This window comes from Myxine glutinosa, chromosome 9 (assembly GCF_964187855.1).
Source record: "Myxine glutinosa chromosome 9, kmMyxGlut1.1, whole genome shotgun sequence".
Classification (NCBI taxonomy): Eukaryota; Metazoa; Chordata; class Myxini; order Myxiniformes; family Myxinidae; genus Myxine; species Myxine glutinosa.
Window position 1 is genome coordinate 72,800,823 of NC_136269.1, and position 16,662 is coordinate 72,817,484.

At 43.2% G+C, this 16,662-nt stretch overlaps 1 protein-coding gene across 1 annotated transcript in view; it reads left to right on the forward strand.

The window, feature by feature from the left end:
- The window catches only part of PKD1L3 (polycystin 1 like 3, transient receptor potential channel interacting), a 171,089-nt gene that overhangs the window by 143,982 nt on the left and 10,445 nt on the right, over window positions 1-16,662 (forward strand). The window contains exons 32-37 of the mRNA XM_078785103.1: window positions 2,094-2,279; window positions 3,410-3,821; window positions 7,050-7,183; window positions 8,734-8,861; window positions 8,979-9,139; window positions 12,055-12,265. Of these exons, the coding sequence (XP_078641229.1) occupies window positions 2,094-2,279; window positions 3,410-3,821; window positions 7,050-7,183; window positions 8,734-8,861; window positions 8,979-9,139; window positions 12,055-12,265 (1,232 nt within the window). The remainder of the gene's footprint in view (window positions 1-2,093; window positions 2,280-3,409; window positions 3,822-7,049; window positions 7,184-8,733; window positions 8,862-8,978; window positions 9,140-12,054; window positions 12,266-16,662) is intronic.

The window sequence follows — 16,662 nt, forward strand, 5'->3', positions numbered from 1 at the left end:
TGTCCGTTTATGTGTTTGTACAGATGTCTGTCCCCCTTCTATAAGGGTAGGTTTTAAAGGCCAATCTTTTAACACGAATGTGTGTTCACTACGGTCTATTTTTGAGGTTAAAACAAACTCGAAAAAAAACATTTTTCATGAAAGAGTAATTATGTTTTTTCTATTGGAATTGTAGACGGCGGCTTGCAAACCGAGCCTCAAGGGCGGTGTACAGAAGCGTCTTTTAAAAAATAACAATAAATACAAGGCGCAGGAAAGTGAAATTCACTGAACATGATATGCAACGTGTGCAGAGTAAAACATCTGTTCATTTACGTCTGTAGGATGTGTAATAGATAAAAAGGATATAAGCATGCCTGACACTAGGCCGAGGCTTCATAGTTTGACACGCTCACAAGACTGCACTGTCGAATAAACTGTTCCAATGTGTCATATTTGACGGACCTTTTACAAGTAAATAAATAAATATAGAACAGTTTATATAACCCCCATCCCCACTCCCTGAAGGCACAATTTCCAATGGATTAAAAAATAAGACTATGACATAATTAAAATCCGGAAACAGAACTCAAACTGATAATACCTTAACATAACTCTATTTCCGCATCTGTTTGCAACGAATGGGAATGGAGGAATTATTGGGATGCAAAATAATAGATTAATAAGAAGTGTGAGGTGGGGGCGGCTGGGGGGAGGGGAAGGCGTGGTGCAGATAATGTGACTATGGCAAAACTTGGAATTAAGAAAGGAGGGGAAGAAGCCTTTTGGGTCATTGGCCCTAGCGCTTCGACTAATGTGAAGTGCGTACACACATTCTTTCATGAACCCCCTAAACCTAGCACGGTACTGTGCAGACTTGGGTTTATAAAAACACAGGTCCATTGGTTGATGGACAAGCACAATTGATGGACATCCAGGCAGATAGAAGTAGTAAACGATGCAGGCAGATCACTGATTGCGCTCATCACACCAATTCAGACCTATCGCCAACAACTCTCACTCCGTCTCCGGCTCTCACTCCGTCTCCGGCTCTCATTCCGTCTCCGGCTTTCACTCCATCTCCGGCTCTCATTCTGACTCCCACTTTCACTCCGTCTCTGGCTCTTACTCAGTCTCAAGCTCTCACTCCACTCTGTCTACAACTCTCACTCTGTCTACGGCTCTCACTCCATCTCTCATTCCGTCTCCGGCTTTCACTCCATCTCCGGCTCTCATTCTGACTCCCACTTTCACTCCGTCTCTGGCTCTTACTCAGTCTCAAGCTCTCACTCCACTCTGTCTACAGATCTCACTCTGTCTACGGCTCTCACTCCATCTACGGCTCTCACTCCGTCTACGGCTCTCACTTCGTCTCCTGCTCTTACCCCATCTTGTGTTGACTCTCCGTGCATAAAAATCTGGCAATCATTCAATAAATGTCCATCACTTATTTTTGCACATTCTCCATATGCAACCAGTGACCCCTTCCCTCCCCCTTTCCACCCTTTTCCATGCACATTGCAACATATTTGTAGTGTTGAAAAAATGAAAAATCGTTAGCTTTATAGTAAGTTTGTGAGCTTTGTTTGATAGTGCAATTTTCCATTTTTTGTGGACAAATAATATATACATTTCAAATTTTCTTGTCTTGAAGCATTTGAGTATCTCACTTATATAACTATTTGAACATCTCTCGTAGAATAAAGAGACTGCTCTGACCATGTCGAAGCAGTAATGCTGCGGAGCAGGAGGAAACGCGAGTCTAGGAAAGGTTTAGGATTAAATTAACACATTAATGTAGGACACAAAACTTTTTTTGTTTTCAAAAAAAGTTTTGTTTTCTTGGCAATATGGTAAGGTGTTCTCATGATTTGCCACTACAAGGCTGATAAAACTTTTTGGTTACATGATATAGTTTCAATCTTAATCTTAATCTAGAGGATTGAGTTAATAATGTAATCACAAGTCATATCTGCCTATCTGTATCACAGTCATATCTGTGTAATCATAGTGAGTCATATCTTTTTTCAGAAATGAAATACACAATAATTATTTGAATGAGTCTCAACCAATGCTTTCCACTAATGTGTATCTGCCTTTGACCTTGTTCTCAGCCTATGTTTGCTTCCTATGGATGCTGCTACTTGTGGTCTATGGACAGCGTGACCCCAATGCCTTCCATCTAAACCGTGCTATCTCCAGGAGTCTGGGCTCTCCAGGTGATGAAGTGCTGAGTCATCGGGCCATGTATCACTGGGCAAACACCTCTCTGCTCTCAGGCCTGTTTGGCCAAAATCCTGGTCAGTTAAAACGTCTTTGACACAAACTTTTAAAGAAGTCTCACTGTGTTAGCCATCTGTGTATGTCTGTCTGGTTGATTCACTCGAAAATGCCTCGTCATGCGATGCTCAAAGTTTGCACATCAGTTCAAAGTGAGAAAAGGAAGAAATGATCAAATTTCCTTGTAATTTTGGACCAGGTTTGGAAATGCAATTTTTCAATAATAATCCTAGAATCATAAGGAGGCAGACCGTAAAATTTTATACAAAGCATAGACTGAGCCAAAGCAGAGGTAAATAAAGTTTGGTGATATATCGTACAATGGTTGAGTGATGGTCTGTCAAGATCACAGCTACAATAACTTGATGCCATTAAGGAAGAGAAGGTAAACGTTTTCACAATTCAGTGTGCACTATGATGGAGCTTTTGAAATAGTTTTTGCATTGTGACTGTGGTCGAGTGAAGGTCCCAGGATTTAGGATGCAGAAGTCACACAAGTGACGTCTTTGGTTCGAGTTCTTTTTTCCATTCAACTTATTCCCCCAAGGTCTTATATATACACAAAGAATTAAGTTAAGCACCCCTACACAACGAATGAAGGTAAGCACCCCCTAATATATATTCTTTGTGTATATGTATACATTGGCATATATTCTAAGGTATGTGAGATCAAATAATGATTGGTATGACATTAGCAATTATCCATTGATGGAATGGAGTGATCAAAGTGAAAAAAAGTGATTGGTTGAGTCAGTGATCCGATCACGTGGGTCCTACACACGTTATTGACGCAAAGATCGCTAGAGGTCTTCTCAGAACAATGACTGTACGTTAGAAAACATAAACGTCATCCACACTGTCCGTGATGGACCTATAGCTCCATACTTAAATTGAGGTGAAAATATGCCTAAAATTCCCAAAAAATTTCACCTTAAATTATTCAGAATACAATATTGAAAACGGCATGATTGTTATGTTTTTATGTGACCATAATATCACTTCTCCAGAAAATATAGCAATATCATGGGTATATTACACTGTTTTGACGACAACAAACTTGTAATGTGCGAGGTTGTAAAAAAACGGGGGGGGGTGCTTAACTTAATTCTTTGTGTATATATCCTGCCCTTCCTTTCTGGTTGCCCCACAGGTTTTCTTGCAGATGGTGCGTCTTTCCTCGTTGGGGGTGTGCGCCTGCGCCAGGTGCGCATCTCTAACCACTCGTGTAAACCGCCATCTTCGCTTGTTTCTGAAGTGCCAAACTGTCGCGCACCATATTCATGGGAGAAAGAGGATCGCCGAGATTATGTTGGGGATGGCTGGCTTCTTCCAGTGTCTGACAACGACACAGTGGCACCGAATTACCATGCCACAGAGGCCCTGACTGTTGGTAGAGAGTCAAAACCTGTGGGCATCACAACTGAGGGTAGCTGGAAGAATACTGCTTGGCAATATCGAGGTAGTTCTAAACTCAGATCGTATCCTGTTTGGGGCCGCTTTGCTTTGTATCGAGGGGGCGGCTATGCACTGGATCTTGGCGCAGACAAGGCAACTGCACAGAGGTTTGTTGATGGATCATGCGTTTTAAAATCTTCCTTTCATCCTGATGTTACATCTGATGTTACAAGTCAAGCAAACCTGTTAACTGAAAGGCATTGTCCATTTTTGGTGACGTAAGACACAAGGACATCGTGAAAATATCATTGTGACAAACCCTCTTTTCTTCAGTGGTTCTTGCCTCGACTGGAGGCTCGACTTCTTAGGTACTCAACTCTCCTACCATGACTCTCCCTCTCTCAACTCCCCATTGCCCTTAGTACATTCTCTTAAATTATCTCCTCACATTTTGTTCAAATAAACCCAACCAAACAGTGAATGGATTCAGGCAACAGCTAGTTTGAATAAGCCATAGGGAGCACAGTCCCTTGTGCTCTCCAGTGCACTTCACAACACATGCTCGAGAAGGACCAGACAAGTACAGAAAGTGCAATCGTGTTGTTTCATAATGTACGTGAAGCACTATGATGCACGTTCAAATTCAACATGTAATGTTCGATGCCAAAAGTAACAAAAAATAAAATAAACCTTGGCCTATTCAAATTGGCATTGGTATAACACTAGCAAGGGCTACCGGGTGCTGCGCAGCTAGTTGTGCTTTTACCGGTGGGCTTTCAGGATGTGTTAGACAGTGAAAAGCTATGGAGTTGTTCGCCTTATAGTGGGTACCTTTTGCCCGCGGGTTGGCGGCAGCACTGTCTAACCCCACATCCCAATATACACTTTATAGCGGCCTTTGGTGGCTTCACAAAGGACATAAAGGCCAACGTGTTGTAGCTTAAAACCTTGTACAGATTCTGAAGTACAGTGGCCTGCAAAAGTATTCACCCCCTCCAAAGTTTTCACATTTTGATGACGTCTGAGCTTATTTCATGATGTTTTCAAATCAAACTTAATATTTACTCTTCACAAACTACTCCAAAGTGATAAAGCTAAAAAATACAGATAAAATGTGAATAAGTTCGATTAACAGAGAAAAATCAGACGATTCTCAGTTGCATAAGTATTCAAAGCCTTTGCCTAATTAACTCCAAATCACTCCAGGAGCAAATTATTTATATTGAAAGGTTACAAAATAAGTGTAATATGTTTGACCTGTATGTGAAATCAGTGTTTTAACTTAAACATGAAGCTTCCCCACTTATCTAAGGTGTTTTAATGTGCAACTCTGTCAACCAACAAGTCAAACAAGAAGACCAAGGAGCTTTCCAAACAAGTCAGACATTACGTGGTGGAGAAGCACCGTTCAGAAGAGGATTATAAGAAGATTTCAAAGTTATTCATTATCCCTTTGAGTATGATGAAATCCATCATTAAGAAGTGGAAGATGCATCATACCACGCAGACTCTACCCAGATCAGATCAGGTCGCCCATCCAAACTCAGCAGCCAGGCAAGCAGGAAACTGGTTCGGGGTGTCATTGTAAATCCAACATTGACTTTGAAAGATCTGCAAAGCTTTATATCTGAGATGGGGATCAGTGTTCATCAATTAACAATATCCCGTTCCCTTCACAAAGCTGGCCTCTCTGGACAGGTGGCAAGAAAGAAACCATTACTGAAAATGAGGCATCTAAAAGTTTGTTTCGAGTTTCCGAAAAAGTATCTTAATGCTACTGCAGGCATGGAGCGAAATGTTTTGTGGTCAGAGGAGACAAAAATTGAACATTTTGGTTTAAATTAAAAGCATTCGTTTGGCGTGAGCCTAACACTGCACATCACCCAGTCAACACCACCCCGACTGTCAAGCATGGTGGTGGCAGCATCATGTTATGGGGCTGCTTTTCATCAGCAGGGACTGGCAAGCTTGTCAGGATAGAAGGGACAATGGACGGTGCAAAGTACAGGAGAATCCTTGATGAAAACCTGTTTGAGTCAGCCATGAATCTAAAACTGGGTAGGAGATTCACATTTCAGCAGAACAATGATCCGAAGCACAAAGCTAAAGCCACACTGGAGTGGCTGAATAAGAAGAAAATAAATGTTCTTGAGTGGCCCAGTCAATGTCCTGACTAGAACCCAATTGAACATTTTTGGCGATACTTGAAGATTGCAATCATCAAACTGATGATCCCCATAAAACTTGGGATAACTAGAGCAATTTTCACATGAAGAATGGGCAAAGATTTCACCATATCACTGTGCAAAGCTGGTAGAGACCTACCCAAAAAGACTCATAGCAGTCATTGCTGCAAAAGGTGCTTCCACCAAGTACAAACCTTAGGGGCTGAAAACTTTTGCAACCAGTGAATTTTGATTTGTACATGTTTTTTGCAGGTATTCCTGACATGTAACCTTCTTCAACTATAATAGTGTTTAGTTTGATCTCTTCAGTTATCAATAAAAAGGTCATTTGGAAAAAATTGTTTGTACATAATTCATAATTCATGTAAATGTGACATTATTGGTCGGGGTGAATACTTTTGCAGGCCACTGAATGTACACCCAAAGTTTGGGACACGTCTACGTGCTACAGTTCGGCCATGAAATAATAACGTACAAACAAACACACAAATGTTTCAAAGTATTTATATACGTCGGTGAGCACAGTCTACTCTCTACATAGTCTCCTATTGTAATTGTTGAATTTGAAATGGTATGTGTAATATAAACACGTTTTTCGCTACATCTATTAATTATTATTGCCAAAGAAGGAAACCAATTATTACCTCTGCCACCTAAGGTGGATGGACATTATGTTTTCACCACTGCTTGTTTGTTTGTTTGTCTGTGAGCAGGATATCTCAAAAAGTTATGGACAAATTCGGCCGCAACTTTGTGGACAGGTTTGGGTGTGTAACAAGGAAGAATTGATTTGATTTGGGTGAAGATACCTATCTGGATATGAGTTTTTATTTTATTTTAAGTGATTCTTCATACTTAAGAGATTGGGCCAAAAAACGACATGTAGCATGATATTTCAAAAAGTTGTGAACAACTTATGACAAAACTTGGTGGATAAGTTGGTCAGGTGACAAGAACAAGCCTATTCGATTTTGGTTCAGGTCTGGATCCAGATCTAGCCTATCAGTGGCTGGGATACAAAACATGAACTGTTCAGCCTGGTGGAGGTATGCACTCTACCACGTGCAGTTGTAGTTATTTTTGTATTGTATATAATAGTTTGTGATATGCACACACCCCCAGATAATACCGTTACATCATTAACTGCATTGCATGGAGCTTGAGTATGTAGGAAGTTTTTCTCCAATTGTCACTGAAATGTCTTCCCAGAACCCTCAACTACCTTCAACGTACCCACTGGTTGGACACACAGACCCGGGCGCTGTTTGTTGAGTTTACGATTTACAACGCAAACGTTAACCTGTTTTGCGTGGCCACCCTCATACTGGAGAACAGCGGACTTGGTGAGATATCACATTATAATTGTCTGTCACTTTAGGAATATAGGCAACATTTCCATGCACCTCCCAAATTTTATACACAAAGTCTAGGCTAAAGGAAGATCGATTTGACAAGTACGTATAAGGCAACACACTAAAATTTAGCCAGTGGGACAACACGTGGATGCAACCATGGCACGAGCAAACTGGAGGAGGAGAGGAAAAAGGAAAAAGAAAGCATAGAAACCAGCAAATATATGGGGGGGGGGGGGGGGGGTGGGGGGGCGGAGAGAAAAGATTGTAGGTAGTGACTGATGACAGATGATATGAGGTGGTGGTGTACTGCCAACTTTTGAACCACTTGAGTAAGATTGGGACAAACAAACAAACTGAGGAAATTTATTCCACAATTGAGAGAAGAGAGAAACAAAGGAGTGCAGGTGAGCAGTAAGCCTGGATCTTGGGAGTTTCATAAGGAAGGGATTGCTGTAAGGATGCATACGACCTGGATCCAGATCGAGCCTATCAGTGGCCGGGATACAAAACGAGGAAGAGGGACTAGGAAGGGATGGAGGGATGAAAGAGCAGATGGGGCAAGACTTGAAGAGAGGTGGTATGAAACGGAGACCAACAACTTGTATACAGTTGGACAACATCATGTCCTTCACTTCCACTGCTTTGTGGCCAATGAAGTTGAGAACTTTGGATTTTACCGCAACCTGGAGAGACAGTTGTGAAGCCAGGGCATCAACCTATAGCGGAAAGTAGTACAAATTAGGCCTTGTAAGCTGCGAGGTCATATTCACCAAGGAATCATTTGGAATGGTGGAGGATGCCCAGCTTTCAGCTGTCTTTATCAGCCAGCTTTGATATATGGTGGCCTTCCCAGGAGAGGTCTACCTGCTAATGATGCTCAACAGTTTGAGAAACTGGACTCCTTCCAGTGATTGATTGTAGAATATATAAAGGTGGGTTGAATAATACTTCCAAAGCGAGAATATATTTGCCTGGACTGAAAACATGTTTCATGAGTTAGATGAAGCAGCATATTTCCCTTCACAGTGGTCATTGAGGTAAATGATGAGCAGGTCTGAGCCAAAGACACTTCCTCGGGCCACTCCATCGAAATTGCGAAAACAGATGAGAGGATTCCGTTGATATAGCAATGTGCTGATAGGTTGAGTGGAAGAAGTCAGCAAACCAGGAAATAAGCTGAGATTGATTTCCACAGTCAAGGTCATTTGGAGTCAACCAGATAGTATTGGCACCATCTGAAGACCACACCAGGTGGTATAAGCAGATTACTCCATGCCCGAACATTATTAGTGAGTCAGCTGCAATTTTATTTGCACCGCCAACTTCAAGAACTGGATGCAAGAATGGGATTGAAAAGACTCTGAAGGTGGTCAAGAAGCTATAATGTGAGAACTAGCGAGGGCACCGCAATTATCCCAAGATTTGGGGAAATTATTGAAAAGGCGAGTATTTACGCTTCAAAATTATTACTAAATTGCTCAGATGCTTTCTCAGACCTAAATGTCAGGTCACCATAGTTTTGATGATCTTATCAACAGGTGGATTCCTATCCTGGATGGATCTTCACAGCTTGCGTCTCTATCAGAATACTGCTGGCCTCCACATATTTGTTGTCACTGCTGAAATAATTTACTTTCTTTTCATCATCTACTACATGGTGATGCAGGTACAGTCACCCACTCTTGCTCACATCATACTTTAGATAATTATAAGTGCATGATGAGTGGAGAAGATAAAGAAATCACAACTGTGACTGGTTATGTGACTATCACTGGGCATGCAGGTGAAGGCGATTCGAGCTCAAGGGTGGCGTTTTCTGCGCGGTCACTGGAACCTTGTCGACACTGCATTGATCGTGCTTAGCTGGACAGCTCTGGCCTTCTTCGTCCAGCGCACACTTTATGCCCACAGAGACATCGCTTTGTTCCAGGCACAGCCAGACAGGTAGGGAGTGGCCTTTTCACGATTCCATTCAGTCTGCCATTGTGGTTTCCGGTTGTTGTCTGTTGTTTGGCTTGCATCTTATCTCTAAGAATTTCCACCTACCTTTATTCTCTCCCCTTGTGAACTACTTTTGCGTTAGACAATTTACCGACTTTTCAGTCAAACTGACTGTTTCAGTCAAACAAACTTTTCAATCAAACTTCTCTCCGAAAAGATCGACTGGACAACCCTCCCATCTACTTTCTCAACAATCCTCTCCAAGAAGTTCTGTCGCTCAAGCTTTTGGGTCTCACTATCTGCCATGATCTTTCTTGGGAAAACCACATTTCCAAGCTGGCCTCCAAAGCCAGTCGCCGACTGGGCATCCTCCGTCGTGCGAAGTCCTTCCTCGGCACACCTGAGCTCCTCACCACATACAAGGCTTTCATCCGCAGCTCAATGGAATACTGTTCTCCCCTATGGGCCGGTGCTCCTGCCTCACACCTAGCTCGGCTTCACGCTGTCGAAACCAAAGCTTTCAGAATTATTGGAATCTCCCGTGATGAAGCTATCTCTGAGGGCCTTTCACTCACTCACCGCAGGCAGGTAGGTGGTCTTTCTGTCTTCTACCGACTCCTCTCCGGCCTTGCACCCCCAGCTCTCTCTGTGCTCTGTCCCCCAAATATTCCTACAGGTCGCACAAGATCTGCCAGCAACCCTCTGATGGTTAAACTGCCGAAATCTCGGCTCTCTGCTCACCTTCACTCTTTCATTCCTCTTTTCTCCCGCCTCTGGAACAAACTCCCTCACTCCCTTCAATCCCACTCCTCCCTCCAGGTCTTTAAAACAGCTGTTCACCACCATCTCTTATCTTCCCCCATCCAAAACCTTGATCTTTTCTACCCCCGCTAATTTCACCCCAGATCCACCTTGTTTGAAATTCCAACTTCTTTCCTTGAAGTCCTGGCAGTGTCCATATGTTTTATACCTCTCCCACCCCCCCCCCCATTCCCATGCCCCCCCCCAATGCCCTCTCCCTCTCACAGATCTCTCGATGTCTCCATGTCTCTCGGTCCCTGCTCTCAAAATAATGTTGTGTTTGTGTCCTTCCTCCTCTCTCCCCATCTTGTCTACCGCTCCCGATGTTATATGTTTTATGTGTCGGTTTGTATTTCTGAGTGATTAATGTTCGCTCTTTCACGAGCCTCGATGTTGTATACAAAAAAAAAAAAAAAAAAAAAAAAAAAGCAGTTTTAAATCTTCATCTTGCATTACATTTCCTCAATAATTCCTTTTTTTCAACAGTTGTGAAGGCTCATGGGGGAACTTGTACCTGTATCACAATGAATCAAAACCACATGACAATCGACTGTCAACTGTTTGTTTGGATGGCACGACACCTTTTCCCTCCCCCTTTTAGTTTTCAGCTAAAAAGCTTTCAATTTCTGGACATTAATGAGGACTGTAAGTATTTAATGATAAAGGATTTTTTGTTTTTGTGTACCATACTTTGACTCTTTTTGTTTGAACCATCTCGATCCTCTACGTTCTTTCATGAAGTATAATTGTCTGTTATATCGAGCGAGGCTCCTGGAAGAGCATGATTAAATTAACAGTGGTGCAGCGGGGCAACAATCGGGCACAACCAGCAAAGGAATAATTGAACAGGAAACGAAGAGAGAGAGAGAAAAAAAAGAGAAGGCAAGTAAGAGCATTGCTTCAGAAAGTGTAATGAGGGTAATAAAGATCAAGGGTCAGGATGTGAGATGACATGAGATGGTGGGAAACTGCCTACTTGAAGCTCTAGAGGGAAGATTGGGAAAGAACGGCCAGAGTTGGCCGGAACGAGGAATAAAGGAGTTGAGGTGTGCAGTCAGCTTGGGTTTTGGAAGTTGAACCAGAAGGGTGTTACTGGGAGAACTCATGCGTCCTGGAGATGCTCTGGAGGGTCAGAGGATTGATGGAGCTAATATTGGAGAATAGATGGTAGAAAACAGAGACCCCAACCTGCCTGCGATGTGAAAGAAACAGACGTTGTGTTTTCGCCTCATCATGGGAGATTCGACTAATTTAGAGAGTTTTACGTTCCACGGAATCCAGAAGAGTCAGATGTGATGCTGGTGCACAAGCCCATAGGGGAGAGCAGTACTCCATTAAGCTATGGACAAAGGCCTTGCAAATTGTGAGTAGCTCTGATTTCCCAAGGAAAGACTTAGATTGACAGAGGATGCTGAGTCTGTGGTTGGCTTTGGAGTCCACCTTTGCTCTGTGGTTGGCCCAGGAGATGTCATGGCTGATGGTGAGGTCCAGGAGACACTGAACGTCTTCCAGTAGCTGACCACGGAAATCTTATTTTTGTATGTCAGCACAAGGCTGTGGGATAGCATTATTGGCTGAGGGCGTGGCTGTGCCACTGATACAATGCCTTCTGTAGGTTAGGACAGGAATTTGGAATATTCTCGCCTACTCTTCAGAGATTCAAACACAAGCTAGACAGCTTAAGGGCGAGTGTGCATACCTCTAGTCTAGGCTATCCTGCCAGCCCACCATGGAAACAGACTGGTGGGTTAGTGTCACAATCCTTCCAAAGCGACAGAGTGAGACGATGAAGTTTCCAGGATTGAAGGACATGTTCCATAATATGAAGTTTGAAATCGACCAAACACCTCACAGAAATTTTGACTTGTAGGAGTTGTCGGCATATTTGTTGAATTTTATTTTATTGTGTAAAATAAATTGAATTTTATGTAACCTGTGGAGTGATTCTGGTAGCCCACGAATGTCTTGCAAAGAATAACCAATGAACAGTAAATGTCAGACCCATTAACAGCAGACTGTAATAGGAGGAAAGTGAAACACAGTTAATTGGATAACTTTTACCATTGGGCTCACAAGAGAGGTTAAGGAACTCCTCAAGCGTGTGCATCTCTTTGCAGGTTCGTGAGTTTCTACCAGGCAGCCCTCTCCGATGCAGCTCTGGGGTACCTGCTTTCCCTCATTGTTCTTCTTGCCACCACAAAGATGTGGCAGCTTCTGCGTCTCAATCCCAAGCTCAGCTTGCTCACAGGCGCTCTACGGCGGGCTGGAAAGGACATGCGTAGCTTCCTTACTCTCCTGTCTATCACCCTGGGTGCTTACGCTGTGTCGGTAAGATCCTCGGCCCATTGTACCACCAGCCCAAAACACATGATATTCCAAAGGTAGCATATGAACAAATATTTACAATAGGCACCAATGAAATGCCACCTTTCACATCTTCAAGTTCTAGTACAGTTGCTTGAAAAATAGGAAAATAAAGAGGTATTCCTCAATCACACGAGATGAAATAACAACATATCAGGCATAAAGTGAGAGGATTCTGGGCACACAATGTGTCCACTACTAAAAATACAACACAGTCTTTCCCAAACGTGGCAATGCACTTGTCCATATTTACCATAAATTAATGTAACAAATAATAATAATAATAAAACTTCCCTTGCAGGAATTTCAATGTCAGAGGCCATTAGACAAATCTAGACTGCACAGTTGTTGCCAACCTATGGCTGTTTGGCCATACTCTGTCCTTTTTAAATGCCGAGGGACAAGCAAGGAAGTAGTGCGTACCATTTCCTAAAGTCTTTGGTATGACTCAGCCTGTGTCGGGTTCCCCACAACACCCCAAAATGTTTAATTTGGGAGTAGCACCCACCACAAAACTGAAAATAACCCAAACTACTGCATTGCACTATTTACATATACAGTCACGTGAAAAAGTAAGTACACCCCATATAAAGTTTTGACTTTTTCAACATATTTCAACATACAGCTATTTGATCTTCATTTCAACAATATTGATAGATAAAGGTGATATAATATAACAAATATCATGAAACATTTACATTTTGTAGTCCATTGTATAATTTAAATAAACATAAATGCAAATTTCGCATGTGGAAAAAGTAAGTACACCCTTGGCTCTAACAGATGGTATTGCCCCCTTTGGCAGAAACAACCTCAAGTAGGCGTTTCTTATAACTGTCTACCAGTCTCTGATATCGACTGGGAGAAATTTTTGCCCACTCCTCCATGCAGAATTCTTTCAGCTGTGCAATGTTTGAGGGGTTTCTTGCATGCACAGCTCGTTTCAAATCCCCCCACAACATCTCGATGGGATGTAGTCCGGGCTTTGACTTGGCCATTCCAGAACCCTCCATTTCTTTCTTTTCAGCCATTCCTTGGTGGATTTACTGGTATGTTTAGGGTTATTGTCATGTTGCAAGGTCCACCTTCAGTTGAGCTTCAACTCTCCAGAGTTGAACAGAACTGGAGTTGAACTCTCCAGACAGATGGCCTCACATTATCCTCAAGCACCCGCTGGTACAATGAAGAATTCATGGTGGATTCTATGATGATGAGCTGACCAGGCCCTGATGCAGCAAAGCTGCCCCAAACCATAATATTTCCACCACCATGCTCTACATTTATTTGTTCTCTGAACTTGCTCAGGTTCTTGTGGTCAAATGCTGTCTTTGGTTTTCGCCAAACATGTCTTCTGGTACTGTGGCCAAATAGCTCTACCTTTGACTCATCTGTCCAGAGCACATTGTTCCAGAAGTGCTGGTCTTTGCCTCGGTGTCCATTGGCAAACTTTAGTCTTGCCTTGATGTTCTTTCTGGACAGCAAAGGTTTCCTCCTGGCACACCTCCCATGTAGATCAAATTTGTGCAGCCTCTTTCTAATGGTAGACTCGTGCACTTTGACATCAACAGTGGCAAGAGCTACCTGTAGGTCCCGTGATGACATTCTGGGGTTCTTAGAGACTTCTTTCAGCATCTTGCGGTCTGCTCTCGAGCTTAACTTGCTGGGGCGGCCTGGCCTGAACAAGTTGGCAGTTGTTTGGAATCTTCTCCACTTGTAGATGATCTTCCGGACAGTCGAATGATTGATTTCAAATTGTTTGGAGATCTTTTTAAATCTCTTTCCAGACTCGTAGGCATCTATAACCTTCTTTCTGAAGGCCTCAGAGAGCTCTTTTGATCTAGGCATGGTGACGCTGCACACTTCAACAACAAAGAGCAAACCAAGCTAAATGTCTGAGGTTTAAGTAAGACAGGTTCCTCGAAGATCCTCTCTAACGATGTTCTAATCATTTGCACCTGAGCTGGTGCACCTGATTCTAATTTTAGGTATTTGAAGTAGTGATAAATGTAGGGGTGTACTTACTTTTTCCACATGCGAAATTTGCATTTATGTTTATTTAAATTATACAATGGACAACAAAATGTAAATGTTTCATGATATTTGTTATATTATATCACCTTTATCTCTCAATATTGTTGAAATGAAGATCAAATAGCTGTATGTTGAAATATGTTGAAAAAGTCAAAACTTTACATGGGGTGTACTTACTTTTTCACGTGACTGTACATAGACCCTTTAGGCTGCTGAGGCCCCTTAGACCTTTTGTCAGGTAAAATACACATCTCACTATATGTGATCCAGGTTGGTGTGCGTTTCGTCAAACGGACATTTCTTGGTCGGTGCACGAAGACGAACGGTCGAAGGATCAGGTGTGTGTGTTGCAAGCGAGGCGTTGCAAAGTGATACTCGTACTATTGCAAGCCACGTTGGAGCTGCAAGTTTGCCAGAAGAGCAAGACTCATTCAGACAAGACTAATTTAGACTCGCGTCTCCAGAAGAGCATGAGGACGCCTGTTGAGCGCTCATGATACTGAAGAGGCCGGCTTAGAGGGTTATCCGGGCAACTGGAAGTGGGGCCGGAATCCAAGGCCGACCATTCGTTGGACAATCCCAGAGGGGACGCGTGGGCATCCAAGGGAACACTATACACAGAAGCGGAATCGGACCGACCACCGCTAACAGTGAATTTCGCACCTACATTTGCTCCCGTACCTTTGTTTCAACACAATTATTGTCCGAGTACTGCAAGTGCTGCCATGGTCATTGTAGCACGCCCATAAGTCATAGACACCGGCTAACAAGTTCCCCCGGTTGAAAAGCCGGGAAAACCCTTACACCTTTGAAGACCCTTTAAGACCACCAAGACCCCGAGGACCCAAAAGACCGAAAAGACTCCATATATATTACATACATACATATATATATATATATACTGTATATATATATATATATATATATATATATATATATATATATATATATATATATATATATATATATTGTTGTGGATATGAGGACTGTATATATTTTTTCTTTATTGTGTGCTGTATGATTATTATTATTGTTGTTGTGCTGTGCCTCCTGCCTCCGGAGCTGTGTAAGATCAAAAGGGCGTCCCATAGTCCACAAGCATACACGTCAGCCAATCATAGGATATTCATGTTCGATAGTTATATCTTATTCTGTGTTTTAAGATAAGGCTGTGTCTCCCATTAATTGAAATACTCCATTGCACCAGTGAGAGAGAATAGATCCCCTTCCATTCCCATCCCCAAAAATCCCCATTTCCTTCACATCCCCCCTTTCGTGATTGCCGACCCTCGATTGCCATATTACATCCCCTCTCGTCATTGCTGAGCCTCGATTCCCAATCACCTCCCCTCCAATAACCGCCATTGACCACGAGGCTCGAGTCAGGGAAGAAAGGCGTGTCTCCACCTCGTCAGAGGAGGGGAGGGGCGCGCCCGCCCGTCGTCGTCTGGGGCGGAGCCCGAGGGTCGCGCGACCAACCAGGGCCGCGGTGAGTGACCCGGTAGGTGTGCCCTCGGAGTCGGCGGCTTGATTTCGCTGGAGGTGATAAAAGCGACTGTAAGGGACTGCTTTATCAGAGAGGCCTTGGAGATGAGCATGAGATGAGAAGAGAAGAGAAGAAGAAAGAGAGATGCACTCTGGGTTGGTCGGAGAAAGAGAGAGAGAGAAGAGTTGGTCTGAGTCGGTTGCAAAAGGAGGGTCAGTGGTCACAGTTGGTTGCGGTGGTGAGGAGTCGGTGGTGAAAAGCGAGTGAGACAAGTCCTGGGAACGCAGCGGACGGAGGCCGCAGCCGCAAGACCACCCAACCGCCAAAGGGGGCCTGAACGGCGGTTTGGAGCAGGGCCAAAGAGGAACGGCGGCTGCTGAACGCGCCGGTTGTGCTGCGGGACCCCCCTTGGACCTCTCCCTCTCCCTCCAGCCATCCACCTTCTGCCATTCCTGGCATCCCCCGCGTGAGTCAGCGTTCTGTTTGTTCTGTCCTGGGATAAGTTAAGCCTGTAGGTAAGCTAAATTTGCACTGTGTCACCTGCGTCTTATGTGTTGTAAATAAAACTTGATTGCTCCTTTTTGCTTGTGTGTGTAAATAATAAAACCCATTACTCGTCTGTACGTCTTCTCGTTTTATTCCTTTTCCTCTTTGCATTCGTCGTTTTTGTCTTTTCCCCTCATTGAGCAGCTGCGGTGCGATCCGGCCAAAGTCTGGGTGAATCGGGTGAGTTTTGTTAGGTCGCGGTTTTAAACCACCGCTCGGTCTATAACATCCTAACCGCGATCTATAACAATATATATATATATATATATATATATATATTTGGTCTTGGGGTCAATAG